The 19422-nt window shown below is 38.7% G+C and overlaps 1 protein-coding gene across 1 annotated transcript; it reads right to left on the bottom strand.

Annotated features, from left to right (window-relative positions):
• Positions 1-213: 213 nt before the first annotated feature.
• GFM2 (GTP dependent ribosome recycling factor mitochondrial 2) lies at positions 214-19190 on the bottom strand. The gene is made up of 21 exons (XM_048930595.1): positions 18966-19190; positions 18769-18858; positions 17959-18043; positions 17155-17200; positions 15921-16018; positions 14757-14882; positions 14299-14387; positions 13056-13144; positions 12755-12815; positions 12483-12668; positions 9280-9360; positions 7641-7789; positions 7032-7175; positions 6851-6950; positions 6086-6275; positions 4427-4503; positions 3778-3916; positions 3434-3619; positions 1938-2053; positions 1525-1707; positions 214-1053 (listed from the first exon to the last, which is right to left on the bottom strand). Exons 2-21 carry the CDS (start codon positions 18829-18831, stop codon positions 925-927), a joined length of 2337 nt encoding a protein of 778 aa, XP_048786552.1. The 5' UTR covers positions 18832-18858; positions 18966-19190; the 3' UTR covers positions 214-924.
• Positions 19191-19422: the final 232 nt, after the last annotated feature.

Below are 19422 nucleotides of genomic sequence, written 5' to 3'. Positions count from 1 at the left end.
GTAGGCCTTTTTTTTTTTTTAAATCTAGGATGGTTCATTCTATATCAAACTTTAATTAGAAAGAGGGATTCTTCACTATGAAGTCTTTACTTCATTTTTAGTTATGTAAAGTTACTTGCATAGAGAGTCTGCTCTTTATATGTCAAAGTGTTTTGTCATCTGCTACTTTCCCAAATTACTGCAAATGTCAAATTAATTGTAATACACAGCAGGTCCAGACCATTTAAAACTTTAATCAGTCATTCTTAGACATCTGAAAAATTTTCAGTGTACAGCAAAGTAGCAGGTGGGGATTGATGTTGTGGGAGAACTCTGGTTCTTGTATTTTTTGCTTACTCAATTTGCAGATGGACATATTCCAGGTACTTGTTAAAGCAAACTAAAGTTAGATCAGTGTCCTGAATTCTATTTCAAGTTGATTTCTAGCCATACAGAAACATATTTTCACAGTTAAAAGTGCTTCTTGAACAGTCTTGTCTACAGCTGAAAGCGAATCAAGATGCAGACTGACAAAACTATAGTTATTCATCCACAGACATTAACTTAAAAACTTCACAAACTTTACTTAGTATATAAGAAATAGTCTCTTTTACACACTGAAATGCACGTAGTGCTCATTCCTTTACAAAGGATTTACATCACTTCTCATTGTGGTTATCTGTAAGGTAAGGATTGCCAAGGCAGCAGATTGTGGTTGCATCTCTAGTGGGCCACCCTGCAATTTGAAGGCTTTGTCTGTAGAACACAGTCCCTTGAATGTTCCCTTGGAAAGTCACAAGCAGATGTCTATCATGCTGCAGCTAATTCATTATTTGCCATTATCAGCTCATCACAGAAGAGCACACTGGTCAATGTAGGTGGTTTCCTGGAAATATTTAGTATGGAGGACATGTTGTATCTTTATTTTTCTACAGAGCAGAACAGTCACACCAACCCCATCCTCCTTTGAAGAAGTGCACTTTGCTCTTGACTGTTCAGGGCTTGATAACTGGCTAACTCCAAAGTAAAAGTTGCTGAGCCTGATGTTAAAGAACGCAGAACTGTTGAGTAGCCCTGAACAAAAAACAGAAAACATGTATCACCTAATTTAAGGCACAGAGAAGATAAACTAGCAGAGGAGGCTCTTAAATGCCTAGAGAAAAAGGGACAGAGTCTTAAATATACTGCAACATTCCAGTAATTTTTTTTACATCATTAAAAGCGCAATGCACACAAAAATTAACTTTGTTTTGTCATGTTCTTTTTTTTTTTTAACTATTCTCTGTAAAACCAGCTTTTACTACTGCTCTGGCATAAAACTGAAAGCACACCATTTTAACAAACTGAATCATGTTCAAAATACTACTAATTTTGCAAGCACAGAAACAAAACAGGCTCTAAATCCATACAACCTCTGAATGACTTGCTTTAGACCTCCAATAATTAAAATACAATTAAAAACATTAATTCCAAATTTGCTTATACATAACAGGAAAAGTGATCTGAAGTCTGTAAGTCTTCTTATGCATTACAACAACTACGTACCATCATTTCTGCTAGTGGAACAGCAGCAATCACAACTTTGTTATCTTGACGACTCTGGATTTCCTGAATACTGCCTCTTCGTTGTGCAAGATCAGCAAGTGCTGCACTGAGATGATCTTCACTTACTGTGATTTCTAGGCTCATCAGGGGTTCCAGTATTTGAATACCAGCTTTTTTCAAAGCCTGCATGGAAATGATGGAGAGTTATGCCAAATCCTTTTTCAAAAACTGACATAAGAAATGCTCACACGGTTCATTAGTACTGCCACTCAAATTTTCTACCTCCAAAAGCTATAAATCCCCCAAGCAAGAGCTACGCTGTTCAAGAACAATTACCAGGCAATGATATACCTCTTTTTCCCAGTGATACATCATGCTCCTGTGCCCTGCAACAGCCTACAGCTTTGCTATACCTTTTGCAAGCAACGGGAGATGCAGGCTGATATCATTGTGTTGGAGGTATCAGGATGCACTGTCAGTGACTGCACTGTCACGTCTATATCCTGAACAGGGAAGCCTAGCAAGGGTCCTAACAAGAAAGAAAAAGAAAAAAAGTGATTAAAAAAACAGACACTTTCTTTTCAGAATATTATGACACAGAGGAGGAAAAAAAATAAAGTCTCAGGATCTCGCCTTTCTCTTTCCCTTCTCCTCCTTATGTCCAAGGGCATGGCTACTTGTTATTTCATTTTATCATTACATAGCTTTGCATATAGACTCATAACTTCTTTATTCTCCTTATCAAAAACATGGCTAACGATTTTCAGAATTGAAAGTTCCTGAGCACACTCATCCAAACAATTGTTCCCAAACTGTCTTAAAATACCTAAAATTCATCTGCTAAAACAAGACATCAAGTGAAACAAAGAAAGTTACGGAGTCTTTTGTTTAACCTAAAAGCACAATATCTTCTGTATTTCAACAGAGTGACTGCAGGAAATTCCTAGTATCAACACATTACCAAAACTGCAGTGTTAACTCGATTCCATAAAAGATCACCTGCCTCTCTAGTAACCTGTGCAGTTTAACTGACTACAACTGAGAAGTCTTAACTAGACCAAAAACAGTGTTAGACTGCATGTGGTGCTTGAACCAAGTCTGAGGAAAAAAAAAAAAAAATACACACAGCTTTTTGCTGCAGAACACATGGCTAAATGGGTTTTTAAAGGAAAAAAGCCTTTAGTGGTAAGAATTTTATGCTGTAGACTGCACAATTCTGAAGTCTTCATGGTGTGTGAAAGAAGCAGTCAAGACTCATTTCACAGCCAGATACAAAGCAATTTTAAAAGAAACACCACATGCTGCCTCTTCAGCAGTAATTCTCTTTTATTAAATCACTACCTGTTAGTGAGAGTAAGGGAGAGTCCTTCTGTCACAAATTACTAAATAATGTTTTAAACTAAATATAAGAGACAGTTCTTAAGAGACCCCACACTTTACAATTAGATAAGGCTTTTTCTTTTGTTAATATATTAGTACATGCACTTCATATACTTTCATGAATTTACAGAAAATTAAAAAATAAATAATATAAGTGTGATATTGACATGTTGGCCAAAACCAGTTCAAGTCACACTGCTGTGCTTTACAGGATGTCATCAAACAAGTACCTTACCTATTACACTAGATCACAAAAACATACCGAAGAAAATGAATATTATAATTTGACTTAGAAGAAATCAAGCTTAAAACCAAAGGCACGCTGCCTTTGCTGGTATGGCAAAAGGGGGATGTGGCCATTTTTGTAGTTAAGGAAATTCCAGAACTTGGTTTGTACCTGAAGTAAATTCATTGGTAATATGTTTTCGCTTTCAAGCTGCCAGATTTTTTTTTTTCCCTCCCAGAATCATACATTATTGATTCCTGCAGAATAATTAGACCAGTGTAGCTGTTACAGCACTTCCTTTACCTTGAACACACGAATTCGTGATTCCATTTTCTACTGCTTCCTGGAGTTCTTTGGGTAGCACTTCAATGACACTCTCAGCATACTGAATGATAGGTTTGGTCACCGTTCTTTCTCCTGACACAGGCCTCACCTCTAGCTCTGTAGTCACAAAGTGTCTTTTATCTCCTACTACTTTATCCAATACATCTTCAGGAAACAAATGAACAGGAATTTGGTGGCAAAGAAACAACACATAAATAAGTTACTTTCAGATGAATTTTAAGCAACTAAGTACAATGAAAGATCTTTTCAAGTAGATCACGTAACAGAACAAGATACAAGGTATTTCTTAGATTCCTTCTTACCTGTGGCTTGTGCAGCATTCAGGATGGTTTCTCTGTAGGCTATCTGAAGTGGTCCCAAATATGTCTCTATTCCATATTCACGTTTGATTCGGTCATGAATGATCTCTATATGCAGTTCTCCCATGCCACAAAGAATGGTCTAATGAGATGACAGTTAAGAGAGAGGCAGAAGAACATAGAAAACTCAGGTTTTCATAAGAACTGTTTAAACAAGGGCTCATGGGCTCTTAATACCTTCTTAAAAATATTTCAAATTCTAAGGAGCCTTGAGAAAAAAACCAACAACGGGACTACTTGATGTCATGCAAGAAACATCCTAAGTGACACAGCAATTCCTGTTGTAAAACCACTAGGTAAAAGAACATCTGACATTAGCTTAAAGATTACATAATTCAAATTCTTCTAACTTCGTGAAGAACTCTCAAAACATGCAGAAAATAGGATGACCTCCTTTATTCTGTAAAGTATATGCACACAAGGTTCAATTTTAGCTTGTTTAGAGGCTCACAGCTTTGTACCTACACGATACAAACACTGAGATAAGCTTTTCATTCACAGTAATCTAAGTATGTAAACTAACTGAAGAGTGGTCCTGACAGTTCTAAAATAAAGTTTAATTACAAGGTGAGGAATAGAAGATTCATCTTACCTGTCCTGTGTCAGGATCTATTTTCACTTTCAAACTTGGATCTTCACGCTGAAGGCAGCTCAATGCATTATCCAAGTCTGTACATAAACAACAAACACCATATCCAAAGAGGCTTCAGTAATTTGAGAATCACAGTGAATCCCTAAACAACACTTTCCTTGTAGGGTCATATCATATTCTCAGAAGTAGTCTAAAGGACCCTAGAGAAGCATGTATTTTTGTAGACACTCAACTCAAATTACACACAACTTGCAACTTCTCTCCAACAAATTAACTGCACGTTAGAGAGCTTCCATAACTGATTAGTCTTCCTAAATAGCAAAATTTAATGACACCAAGCAAAAGCTGATTCACAAACAATCTCAGCAACATTTAGAGACAGAAGCTTTTGAATAAAATGACCTCACTTTAAAATAATAGCTTAAAGGAAAAATAACCTGTTTAAATTCTATCATGAAAAATACACTTTTCCAAGTCATATTTTACACTTGTATAAAGACATACATGAAAATTTAAGTGTTTCACCAAACAGTAAAAAGCACCATTCCCTTTTTACAGATGAGAAAAATAGCCATCTTATATGATTTACCTACATTTTTACAGATGAGTTCAACAAGAAGTTAAAATGCAAATATTTTTTTCTGATTCCCCATTATGTTGTACAATTGGCAACGAAAACAGCTATAAAAAAGAGCAATGATGGAAAAATAAACTCACAGCTGAAACTGCATTTATCTACTTCACAGAATTTGGGGGAAAAAAAAAAAAGAACTGTGACAGAAACAAGTTGCAACCCAGCAGCTCAGACTGCAAGACAGGTGGTGCAAAATACACATTCTACCTTGCTCCATGCCATCATACTACAGTGGTACTTATTTTTCTTTTGCCTTCACCCTCCAACCATGCTCAGCTTTGTTGGAATGTCAATAGATGGTAAAAACTTTCAAACAGGTTCTCTGGTATAGATTTTTGTGGTAGACAGTAAGATTAAAGGTCACACTGCATAGATAAACCCTAACTAGACATACAGCAGTTTTGGTAAGAGGAGACTTTGCACCACACTATAAAACTGTGAATGCTGTCGGAAAAAAAGCACAGGATAGCCCAAGGCTAGCTGTACAGAGACACTGCACACCATCCTCCCATAACTGCAGCAAAACAAAGCATGATAATAAGAAAGGAAGGAGAAAACTTCCCATAGGGAAGGGAGCATATGTACAGGAGAGGGAACAGCTGTTTATGAGGGTGGATAGTTATAGGACAAAGGGAAATGGTTTTAAACTGAGACAGAGGAGATTTAGGTTAAATATTAAGAGGAAGTTTTTTATTTAGAGGGTGGTAACGCATTGGAACAGGTTGCCCAAGGAGGCTGTGGATGCCCCCTCCCTGGAGGCATTCATGGCCAGGCTGGATGTGGCTCTGGGCAGCCTGGTCTGGTGGCTGGCGACCCTGCACATAGCAGGGGGGTTGAAACTGGGTGATCATTGAGGTCCTTTTCAACCCAGCCTGTTCTATGATCCTATGAGACAAATGCCTCTATGGCTTCAAAATTAAGAATTACGGCTTTTCTGAAACACAAAAATCACTGGAGTACTAATAGCAAAGAGTACTGACAGCCACAATCTAAAAGGCCTTTCCTCCTCTGCAGCTACATTGTACCTTGTTGCTTGGCCATTGAAGGAGGTTCAATGGTACAGAAGAAGACAGGCTCCGGAACCTCAACACCTGCCAGCAGAAGTCTCTCTACGTCACTGGTGTTCCTCTGCTCTCCCCCAGCACTCCTTCCAGCTTGGCGTGCTGCAGCTACAGCTGAAGCTTTTGATGACACTAGCGTATCTCCAGTGGCACTCTACAGATCAGTTCCCAGTGATTCCACAAGAGAGGAAGCAGCAGGGGATGGGGGGTTGTTAAAATGAAACCACAGTCATAGAGAACAGTACATCAGTATATGAAAACGTGCTTATGCATTCCAGAATAGCTTACATTTTGGAAATTCTGGGCAAATGGTATCTATCCAGATTGCTCAGGCACTGAAACAGTTTGGGAGCGTGAAACAAGTACATTTCAACTTAAACTGCTGTTTTTTTTAAAATGAACTTTCAATATCACCCTGAGGCCTCCCTAGGGCATTACGCAGCATTGGTATCGTGAGAGTTACATTATAGATATAAGGTTAGAACCCTACTAAAATACAATGTCTTGAGGTTCAGCTCTTTCCACGTATCAGCACAGACTTTCTCACATCATTTATTTACATGTCTGCACTGTAATTTTTCAGATTAGGAGGAAGTAATTATGTATACTTCAAATAATGCAAATTTGCGTATGTAAAAACAATCAAGATATACTTGAGATACAGAAGCACAGAGGGGAAAGACACACTAGTAAAACAAGCTTTCTTTAAAAATAAGTATTTTCAATTACCTGTTTTAAGCCAACAGCAAGGGCAATGTTTCCAGGCATTAGTGATGGTATTTCAATTTGTTGATCAGCAAAAGGCAAGAGCAGACGGCTCATTCTCTCCCTGTACATTAAATCGTTTAATTGTTCATGACTTCAACAGACATCCAAATGCTACACTAACCCACAGCCTGCTTGTACTCACGTGCAACTTTTGTTAATATTATATACAGCCGACTGAGGTTTCAGTGAACCTGAATAAATGCGAATGAAAACTAATGGTCCACGACACTTATCATGGAGAACTTTAAATGCCAGGGCACACAGGTCATCATCATTGTACCAGTGTCTGCAAAACAGAAGCCACAACAAGAAGCACACTTGTAGGATTAACCCACCTCAAACCCACTCTTATATAATTGTCCACTCACTTAAGAACCTGTATATGTCTACTTGCAATATTAGCAGAGACATTTTAGATATACATTTTAGATATGCCAACTTAAGCTTACCCAATTCTACCATTCTAAAATATGGCAGAGGTCATGTGACTCAACCAATACTAGAGATGATCCCTGGACTCCAACACTCCAACTGTAAAATGTCAGTATTCTCAGACTAAAAGACTGGAACTCTAATTGCACAGCAGGTTCAGTACTTGGTAACTTTTAGGTCTGCACATCTGTACTGTTATTTAACAACTAAAACCAGTAAGCATTTGTAAAGATATCAGTGGTCAATATTATTTTCTCTCTTTGCACTTTTTCTACTTGCTTTTCCTTTTCGTTGACCCTCCCTTTCTTACTCCACTTACAGAAACTCATAGGAACGCTCATGAGGTGCGGGCAAATACATAGTAATAGCATCCAGTAACGGCTGCACTCCCCTGTTCTTCAGTGCACTGCCACAGAGCACTGGTACAGCCTTCTGAGCTAGGGTGACTCTGCGTATAGCAGACCGTAGCTGCAAAAAAAGAAAGAAAAGAAAAAAGAAAAAAGGCTTTCTGTTGAGTTGTGAACAGCATTTTAACTTCAGCATTCCAGCTACCAGATATTACTATCAGATTTTGCTCAAGTACTGAGGAAATGACAAACTCTTTTATAGATTTTTTTTTTTATTTACAGAAAAAAAAATTAACAAAGAATGTTTACTACTGGTAAATAGTGCCTTTTTAAACTTCATTAAGCATGACAATAAGACTATTAACGTGTAAAAAATGCCCAAGGACAATCTAACAGATTTCAAACATTGTACTCAAGTACCACTTTGACATGTAAGTTATTACCATGTAATCAGCAGGCTTTGCAGTTAGCAGTAATTGTTCATAAAGTGATTCCAGAAACTGGGAATAAGCAGGTTATAGCAAGTAATGCACACAACACTGAGTAAAAAAGATGACTGGAGCTACCATGTTTGTCTTGGGCAGCAGTGTCTGCACAGACAGTACACTGTGCTGTTGCAGGGCAGTGCCATCTGCAAGCACATGGGTGGCTCATGGACAACCAAGCTGCTTATCAGAACTGCTGTCAGTAAATGCTCTTGCATGCACAGTGCTGCCCAACAGCTCCCACTGGCTGGAGACAGCCTGCAGAGGCCCAGTTCTCAAGTCCAGTAAAGATTAGTTGCTTCATTAAATTACTCACAAGGATCCTGTTTCAAGATTTTAAACAACGGTGATTTTTGCTTATGTCTTTTCATTTGAAGATGTTAATCACACTGATTATAAGCTTTGCCAGCTTCTACTCCTCCATTTAAAAGTACCTATGCTCCATTGTTTTAGTACAGTCATTATATCGTGTTGCATTTATAAGTTCTCATCTTTCCTATGTAACAATTTTATTGAGAAAGCCCATTTATTCCAGTACAAATTTGACAGGCATCAATATGTTATTTGTAGACAAGAATAATTAATTTATTCACTTCTACCAATTAAAAAAATATTTTAGCAAGGCTACCATTTTCCAGTCAGAGCATGCGATGTGCTACCAAATTCAAACTACCAAAAAAAAATCACCCTTTTTTATCATGAAAGTTTTGCCTCACCAGTTCCAACATGTAGTGTCTCAAGAGCCAACCAACTCCTAGTGACTGAAATGCTACTTTTGTTAGTGAGACTCTGTAGCTCAGACACACCAGGCTGATCCTATCTGGAAATTTCATTTGTGTTTCTCTAAAGTTTTTTGCAGCAGCCTGTCAATGAAGATCACCCATAAAGGTTGAACTGTTACAGCTGTGCCCTGCATGTTTGAGAATTAGCATTAATATATGATCGCATACAATTCATATTAAGCTTGAATGTATCTTGTCCTAAGTTCACAATACCATAGAATCCCTACAAAAGCTGGTGAATGCACAACTGTGAAACCGTATCTGCACATGCCAAAGGCAAAGCAGTCTCAACCTTCAAAATGACAGTGAAAATTTATTTATAAATAACAAAAGGTAAACATTACCTTGTTGGATGGTACTAGGTCAAAATTTTCGCTGTGTTCTCCTAGAATCAGTTCAGCAAATTCATCATCCAGATCTGCAACCTTCAATAGAATAGTTCTGCCTTATTATTTGGTAGACAGTAGTTTCCACATTGGTCACAAATCTTAGATAGTTAGAAAATACAGCAAAATAGGGAAGGAATTAAGCTTTTAAAGATATCAGAGATCATAAACTTAAGCAACACAGAAGATACATTTCACATCTCCTATCTCAACTCAGTTATTATAAATTTTCAGATTTATAAATATCACTTAAATTTCACATTAAAAAATAAATCCTTCACTTGTATTACAGAATGTCACTTATAAGCAAAACTGTTTAATCCCTCTCTCAATAATGCAACTATTGTGAGAGCTAAGCAAAGCATGTTAAATTATCTTTTAAAATGCAGTATTTTAATTACATTCTACTTGACAGCATAAGCTAGATAGGACAAGCTTTTGCTGTCCTTCCCAGTGTTTAAGGCTTTTACACTGATTCTGCAGAATTAATCTCCTCTGAAGAAGAAAAGCAAGAGCCTTTACAGAACCAGTTTTACAGAGAAAATTATGCAAATACTAGTTTCAAAAAAGCACAAGGGAAAAGAAAAGTCATCATCTTAAAGCTACTGTCAGGCACGACATCAGTAGGAGAAAGAATGTTGGGATGTGTCCCCCAAAAAATGAAAAAGCCTGCAGCTGTATTTGACAGCCATGGAGGGCACAACTGAACAGACTTTGAACTTAAAAAAAGCTGAAATCTGAACTAAGCAGAAAGTGACTTTTGTGAGACAGTGGATGCAGCTAGGAAAAAAAACAAAAAAAACAACAAAACAACAGATAAGCCTTCAGGGTATTTTGACCTTCTTCACGTCAGAAGCTTGGAGGTCTAAGAGATCATCTGTGTTTTCAAACTGTTCTAATTAGCTTATTAATTAAACATATTTCAAACCTTGAGTCACACACACCATTGCTCCACTGCACATCCACTGAGGTACTATGCTCCCTTCAGTAGCTACAACAGGAATTGAGCACATATTGAAACAAATCTTTGATAAGCAATTAGAAGTCTAATTAAGCCAACAGATAAAACATGAGAGAAAAAAAATCTTGTGTTTATTTGGTTAAATGAAAGCCAAATTTACCAGAGATGACCAGTAGTCAAATTACTAAACTTCACATTTTAAATTTTTGTTAAAAATGAGCATTATTAAAGTAGAGCAAAAAATATTTTAGGAATAGGAGGTTATCTGAATTATCACACTACTGGGCCACCCCATCCTACTTCAGGAAGGGCCCAGAAGCTAAAGAAAAAAAAATGCAGTAAAAAAAAAAAAAGATTAAAAACCCACTGTTCTTATCCTGATTTCTATCTGAGATTTCTTAAGAGCAGAGGCTGAGCAACAACATTCCCATTTAAAACCTGAATATTCTGAAAACGGGGTGTATTTCACTGAACTTGGAGCACATCAAAATGGATCACATGGACTGATGTTGCACGTGGAACAGAAAGCCCAGCATCACCTATTATATCTAGCAATACGTGATCCAAATTCGCATGGAAGGCAGTTCTCAAATGGATCAAAACCTCTGACAAACATAACTGTTAACTTCTTGTACTTCTGCATATAAAGCACTATGTTTGGATGTAACTGCTACTACATTTCTAAGGCTGTATAAAAGCAATTGAAGTTCTAGGCTGCAGAAAAGCAAACAGGTTTAAAAAATCACCCTTTTAACTTGGAGATCAGATGTGCTTGGAATCTCTCAAGTAGAACCAGCTCTTACCATTGCATTTACACAGAACAAAATGGAACTTTTAAGCATTAGCTTGAAGAAAAACAGTCTGGAAAAAACTATTTCAAAGATCCTGCATAGCTCACAGGCACTCTTTCTTTCACTTTATTATTCTTCAATGCTTCTGAACTGTCTCAAGTCTGCAAAGCTTGTTAGATGCTAGGATCAAGCAAACCATGCTTCTATTACAATTTCTTCTCATCTCTCCAATGGACTTTATGGATGGATCTGCTCTTTATGAGATCCAGTTTCCTCTAGCATAGCATTTAGGGTCACTTGGAACAGACCCTGACATCCCATCCAGTTTCTAGCTGTCATTCCAGAAGGCTATGAATAAGCTGCAGGTTCTGGGTTTGAGCCCAATGTGAACGTTCCAAGTATCTTTTGGGATCTAAGATGGCAAAAGATGCCATGTTAACCAACTTGATACTAAATTTAGGGTCTATTTTTTAGGAGCTCACTATTTATGAAGTAGGGAGTATTTGCCATTTTGCACAAGTAACATCCAGCAACATCCATATTAAGCATGTTCTGCCATCACATGTCACAATATGCACTAAAAGTCTTTTATCAAAGAAAAGCAAATGAAGAAAATCTGAAATCGGTTTATCAAGGACAAACGCAGTACCTCGCACCTGTGACAAAACAAGTCCATGTACTAATACAGAATGGGGATCAAACACCTAGAAAGTAGGCCTGTGGAGCCAAACACAACTTCAGGTCCTGCTTGACCAGTGAGAACAAATCAGCAACACACCCTCTGACAAATGCTAACTGCAAAATGGGCTGCAAGAGTACTGAGTGGATAAAGGCAAGCAGTTATCACCAGCTTCTCACCTTCTATTTGTGAAGCTATATCTTAGACGCTGTGGTTTTAGGTTTCCCAGCACAAAAGAAACAGACAAACAGTGGGAAATCCAACTGAAAACCACAAGGTGCTATGTCAGAACACAGTGGGACACCCACAGAGATGAGTGTGTCTAAATTGGGAAAACGAAGGAGGTATATGGTGCCTCCTACTACCCACGACATGAAATGACTGTGGGACTGTTTTAGGGAAAACAAAGCCAGATTCTTTACAGAGAGAGGTGCAAAAGGAAAGGACGAGGAGCATTGCCATGCATTGCCATAACAACTCAGGAAATTTCCATACAGACAAAAAGAAATAATGTGTTTGCAAAAATGATCAAACACTGGGATGTTGCCTTGAAAGTTGCAATTTCCATCCTTAGAAACCTGAAAGCACAGCTGAACAAGGGCCAGAGCAACCCGCTCTAAAGCTGAAATTAGCCCTGTTTTTAGCAAATCACTGCACTAGATGCCTTCAAAGGTCCCTCTGTTCTAAATAACTGTTTTAAATGCATTATGCATTTACTTTAGAACTTTACTTGTTCTATTAAGGTATTTCTAGCATCCTGGACTTCTTGGAACAGGCTGGGATTATCCGACTCTATCAGTGGCTTTTGCTCAAAAAATATGCCATCATCCAAATCAGATGTAGGTTTCCAAATCATTTGCTCCTTAGTCACAACATCAACCAGTCCTCTGAAGGTTTTGGCTTCCCCAATGGGCAACTGAAAGTAGAACAGAAATTTTAAAGAGTTGAAAAATAATAAAGGTGTTCAATTAAAAAGAAATGCAGGTGAATTTCTAAGCTTACCTGTAAAATCAAAGGTTTTGTCTTCAACTTTTGTTTGATACTCTCAACAGCATATGCAAAACTGTATTAAAACAACAGATATTGTTACAATAAATGTAATGATATAGTGAAAAAGTTTACTCTTATTTGTTGTAAGAAGTACTTCCACAATTGCACAACATATGTAACCAAACAATTAAAGATGTGTACAGTACATATTAACATAAAACACCAGTTCTGTGCTCAACAGAGCATCTTCAACTTGATCAGAAACGTTCTCTTATGAGGTTTTTAACAGTGATTAAAACAACTGTATGAATACCTTGCCCTGTTTTTGTCCATCTTGTTCAAAAAGCAGATTCGTGGTATCTGATGTTTGTCTGCTTGTCTCCACACCGTCAGAGTTTGGGCCTACACAAAAAGGCAAAACAGTAACGTTAGTATTGACAGAGGAACTACATACACATTTCCTTAGACGAGAGGTCAAGCATCTTCATCTTGTGTTCCTGCTGCTAAGAGACTGAGCTCAGAGTAAGAGAAGGGAATTGTGCTGAATGCGTTGTGACAAGTCTTTATCTAGACAGAGGAGCTCCAGAAGCAGCTCTGTCACAGCTCCTCCTTCATCTGTTGTCTTTCCTCCACTAAGGGTACAGAGGAAAGAGAACAAGGAGAGAAGATAAGCACTGCATGGGATCTACAATGAAGTTATTCACTGCAGTGTGGCAGCCTACACTTAAGGCTTAAGATACTGCCAAAACACTTACACATGTACTCATGATGCTACACAGAGGAGACAACAAATTAGTGTGGTTAAGCTAATTATTGACATACTGCTGAGTCATTTTTGAGGCTCATTCAAAGCTAAAACAGGTATGCATGAAAATCAGTGCAGATTTAGAAATAGTCTGCTATCAGCAGATGGAAATAATACACTTCCTACACGTCTTCAGAAAAAAAACAGAACAAAACAAAACACAAGCAGCTCTAATTTTTTGTTGTTGATGGCTGTGGAGGGTTTCAGGCTCATACACGACACTAAGTAATGCTTTCCAGCAGTATGTTAAAAATGTGACTAACACTGACCAAGACTTCCCTCATCCTTTACCTAGGGAAAAGATACGTATTAAATTCAGTGTTCCACATGACATGTAACGTTTCTATGGAACTGAAGCATCAAGTCAAAGTCAAACACCAGCCGGGCTACACATCTTCTGCACTATGCCCCAGTGAGCTTATTAAACAGGGCACAGTGTGGTGGTGGTGGGGAGAGGTTAATTCTGGGTGAAAATGATTAATTTTTTTACATGGAAGCAGAAAATGAGATGTGAACAGATGCCCATTTCTATCCACAGCTGGAGCTAGCCAGAAGCCTTCACATCAATCTGCATTTGTTAAAAAAAGCAGAACAACAAAACAACACAGTAACCAAAGCAACAATAGCTAACAGACTTTAGAGAGAACCCCGTTTATTTCTCCCTCATTACCATAGGAATTCCTATACACTTAAGGTAAACATTTCAGCCTCTTTTAATTTGGAAATAAAAAAAGTTAACAGTCCTTTTTACCTCAACACCAGCTGAAGCATCAAACACTGCTACTGCTCCATCCAGGACTCTCAAGCAACGTTCAACTTCCACTGTGAAGTCCACATGACCTGAAAAACAATTGAAAAAACTCAAATTCACAACCTGAATTACCATTATCACAACTCACACAGGCAACATCTACAGACCATTGCAACTTTTTTCTTTAATGTTTAAAAACACGTCATAATTACTGTCTTACCTTTCAGAGAACTCAAGTCCTTGAAAGACACAGGCTGCTCTTGAGCTAACCTTGAACAAGTCAGACCAGGCTGCAGAAAACACTAGCTAGTCAAAGGTCAGCAGAGCTCAGTACAGGCTTATTTACTGCAGCAACTCAACCAGCTAAATATCACACTACATTCAGGACCTAAGTTCAGCAATGCTTCACCTCCTCTACTCTTTCACATCATTACAGGAGTAGCACTAAAGCACAGTACCTGGGGTGTCAATCAGGTTGATTCTGTAGTCCTTCCAGTCAAAAGTAACAGCAGCAGATTGAATGGTAATACCACGCTCTCGTTCTTGTACCATAAAATCTGTTACTGTGTCTCCATCATCAACATCTGCGAGCAGGAAACAGGGTTACAACTGGGTACATAAATAATTCAAAGACTAAGCTGTCTTGGAATAAAGACAGTGAGATATTTGGAAATACTCCCCCTTTCGTAAACGATCAAATTATGAAAACTTTTCTAAGTCATGGAATTACAACATTGGACCATACACCAGGCTGCCAATGCAAGGAACAAATCATTTGTCAATTGAAAACAATCGACTCCATCAACTTTTTCATTTTTAATCAAAGAAATACACTGTGTAGAAACTTAAAAGTTAAGCAACACTGTGAGAAATTTAAAAAATTACAGCAAGGTCCAAAATCATGAATAAATGACACTTTTGAAATGAGAGGCTGCACTCTGTACACAACCTGACATTTTAAGATTTAATAGTTGAAACTCAGAGATAGACTTCAGTTTAAAAGCTAAGACTTTCTATTATTTGTATTTTTAATAGAAACAGAGAAAGTCCCATATTTTCAAACAAGCATATCACCAAGGTCACTCCCCAAGGCTCACACCTTCTAACATTCTCCTGTGTAGCAGAGGAAACGCCACTAAATTTAAAAGGTCAAAGGCACCATAAATGAAGGCAGCTTTGATTTTCTCAGTCTTAAAAGATTTCAGTGAGAGCTGCTGCAGAAAGGAATTCTTCCCTTTGGTAGGACTTAAAATACAGATTAGTTTTTGGTAATCTGGCCTCTTGACACATCAAAATGAATCCAGAGGAGCAGCTTTGCCAAAACAATCAACGAACAACGCATGAAACAAAATAAAGTTCTGAGTAAGTGTTAAACAAATAACAGTGTAGGAAAAACAAAAAGAAAAAAATGAATCAAGAAGCTCTCAACTGCTTTAGAACTACAAGTGCAACCACATTCAAACACAATAGAAAACACATTACAATTTCATTAAATTGAAGAACAACTTTGAAACAAAAGGCTTCTATGCTAAAAATTGTACCACCAATCTCACTGCATGAGATTGCCACAAATGTCAAATCTCTCACAGCTATGGAAATACAAATATATATATATTGCTAACCTCCAAGTGTTCTTATGTATCCAGAGTAATACAGCATTCTTTCTGTTGTTGTTGTTTTCCCTGCGTCAATATGGGCCATGATACCAATGTTACGGATTCTGCATAAAGCAAAAACAGCCTTTAATGTGGCACTTGTTTCCAGTGATGTTTTTGGCACGAACAATTCACACTTGCTAAGCATAGCACACAAGATGAATAGGGCTTTTTCCTGTCACTTAACTGATAGAATACATGTGCTGATTCCGAAGTATGATAGCACTGAAATGGTGAATTTTCTTCTCAGTGGCAACACTCAATAGTTCTGGAACAGGTTTCCACACTTCACTTCTGTACCTGCTTAGCCTCATTCTGCACTCACACGTCTCCTCTACAGATGGAAACAGCCCTATCACCTTCTTGTATGTTCCAACCCCTAAATCCTAGTGACTAGAACAGTCCATTGCATGTATCACAGAATCACAGGATCACAGAGGTTGTAAGGGACTTCTGGAGATCACGCTGCCCAGCCCCCTGCTAAAGCAGGTTCCCTGGCGTAGGTTGCACAGGAAAATGTCCAGGTGGCTTTTGAATATCTGCAGAGAAGGAGACTCTGCAGCCTCTCTAGACAACCATGTTCCAATGCTCTGTCACCATCACAGTAAAGCTTTTCCTCATGTTTGTATGGTGCTTACTGTGCTGCAGTTTGTGCCTGCTGCCCCTCTGTCCTGGCCCCATCCACTGACCATAAGATATTTGTAAGTGTTGATATTTATGTCCCAAATCTAGCTTGCAAGTTCTCATGAAGTTGTATGAGATTTTGTTCAGACAGATCTTTTCTGAGGTACCTTGCCCAGAGGCTTCCAAGCAGTTCTTCTCATTGCAGGCTTGTAATCAGCTGCCATCATTATGATTGGCTGAATTAGCCCTCAAGACAGAGGCACCCCTCATGTCATTTCTGTGATAGCCCAGCCCCTAATTGCTTTGCCCGTATTAATTAAGGCCATCATCTCTACAGCTAAACACAAGGAATACAGTGCTGCCCATGGTGGTGGACTGCATGCCAAGAAGCTCCTCCACCTCATTTAGATCTCTCTGACACTCACACTGAAATGTCAGAAAGTTGAAAACAAGAAAGTGTGAACTGCAATTTAAAACATGTATTTAAGTAACACCAACAGCAACAACCCTTGACATTGTACCACATCAGTTCCTCTTGCTATCAGTTACATAGGGAGAATAAGCTGCAGTGACGTACCTGGATATATGAGGATTAATGACAGAACGCAGAGATTTAACATCTCCTGGAGACAAAGAAAACAAAAAAGACTTGTCAGACTGATCCCAGCAAGAAACGATTGATTTTAACAAAATTAAGTGAATTAAGAAAACTCCTAAAAAGCTTATCTGAAACAAAGATTCAGAGCCACAACTCTTGAAAACTCCTAATTCTCACCCATCCCCAATTACTAAAGATCTGTATTTCACTTTCAAAACATTTCTCACTCTCTTTCACACATGGAACTCTTCAGAGCTTTAACTTGGAAACAACAAGAAAAAAACAACACAAGGGAAAAAAATATCACCAGACCAGTGAAGTCTTACTCTGCAGAAGCAGTAACTAATCAGGCCACAACTCTCTTCTGCCCTAACTCTACACAGAAAAGAGAATGATGGTTACCTCAGACTTCCTTCTACTCAACCATAGATGTCTCTCTTTGCTTTTGTGCAACACGCTGGCTATCATCAATTAGCCAATGACCTATTAATACTTCAGGCAATTGGACAGGGATTACTGCATCTTTCATAGCTAATCTGGCTTTTTATCCACCTGTTTTTCCCTTTTTCTTATTTCCTAATCTTTATACTACAAAACTACTGAGAAAACAGCGGCAATTAAAAACCATTCTTTCCAATCCTTGAACCTTTTAACCACTCTGTGCTTCAAATGTCAAATATTATCAATGAAATTTTGAAGGTGTTTTTACTCACTTCTAAGTAACTCCTAGCAATAAGTCATAAATTAAATTCAGAAGAATAAAAATACAATTTGAAAGCATACTTGGTGGAGAGCTGTAGTTCCTTTCACTGCTGTTTTGCTGCGTCACACTTAGGACTATAACTTTTGGCTTCCTGAAACATGCATGCTGGCAATGGAAGGAAATAGAGAACACACACAACTGTCACAGTAGGGAATTAATAATCATAACTCATTATTAATTCGTAGGCATAGAATCATAGAATAATAGAATCAGAGAATGGCCTGGGTTGAAAAGGACCACAGTGTTTCAACCCCCTGCTATGTGCAGGATCACCAACTACCAGACCAGGCTGCTCAGAGCCACATCCAGCCTGGCCTTGAATGCCTCCAGGGATGGGGAATACACAGCCTCCTTGGGGCAACCATAGGCATAATTTTTCCAGTTGTACAGAACGAAATATAAATGTGATCTGAATCAACTGATGTTCATTAGGTATTTACATAAACTGAAATTACCACCAGCGTGGAAGCAGCAGCACAGCCTGAGCTTAAATAAGAGTGAAATCTCAACAGCATTCGGGAAGTCCAGTAAAAATGTGTAATATTATCAAAACAAGCTGTCAACAGCCACAGCATTTTATACATGCCTAAATACCATACAAATGTAACAGCAAAAAATGTCGTGTATCAGAGGTGTTTAAAAGACTTTAGAAAAAAGTAACACAACTTCCACATTCTGACATATGAGAAGCCCAACCTCAACATGAGTTTATGTCGTTCGTTTTATCTCCAAAGACCAAAATGAAACGAAATAAAATGGTTTACTCGGTGTAACTTAGGTGATCTTTTCAAACTCAGGCATTAAGTATTAAAATTTGGGAAGGCGTTTACCTGACTGCACAAACTTGACAATTTCAGTGCGTTCACTGAAAACTTCCTCATGATTCTCCACATTCTGGCTGCTGTCTCTAAAGACGTTCCCTCCCAAAAAATAAAATGAGATAAGCACCACACCGAAGGCCTGCTTCTTTCTGGAAGCTGTGCTGTCCTTTGTGGGCACTGTTTTCACACGACCAATAGCTTTTCACCTCGGATCGCTGTTTCTCTCGTCGCACTGCAGTCGAAGTGCTGCGGGACCTTCAGCACACGGCACAGCCACACACAGTCAGGGTTTGCGAGCTCACTGCCCATGGAAAGCCGCAGCCAGCAGCGCAGAACACGCAGCAACGCATTGCGCACGGAGTGCTGGTTCGGGAAACGCACCCTTTTGCTCTTGAAGGCGGTGAAAAGAACGCTTTTTAAAGCAGACAAAATCAGACGCTACATCGCCAAAGTGCCCCAGGACGCACCACGGTCCGCCGCACGGCACAACAGCGCCGAGCCGCACCGGAAGGTGCGCTCCTCATTGCGCTCCCCCGCGGCCACCCCGCCTTACTCAGTCCCACCTCCGACTGACAGACACAGGTGGCCGAACAGCCACTCCGGCCTTTTCTTCCCGTTTCGTCCCTTTCTTGCCCCACCGAGCCGGGCCGCAGCCCTAGGGCC

The sequence above is a fragment of the Lagopus muta genome, chromosome Z, assembly GCF_023343835.1.
Source record: "Lagopus muta isolate bLagMut1 chromosome Z, bLagMut1 primary, whole genome shotgun sequence".
Taxonomy (NCBI): domain Eukaryota; kingdom Metazoa; phylum Chordata; class Aves; order Galliformes; family Phasianidae; genus Lagopus; species Lagopus muta.
The sequence above is the reverse complement of the archived record's forward strand: the minus strand, read 5'-3'. Positions and strand labels throughout refer to the sequence as shown.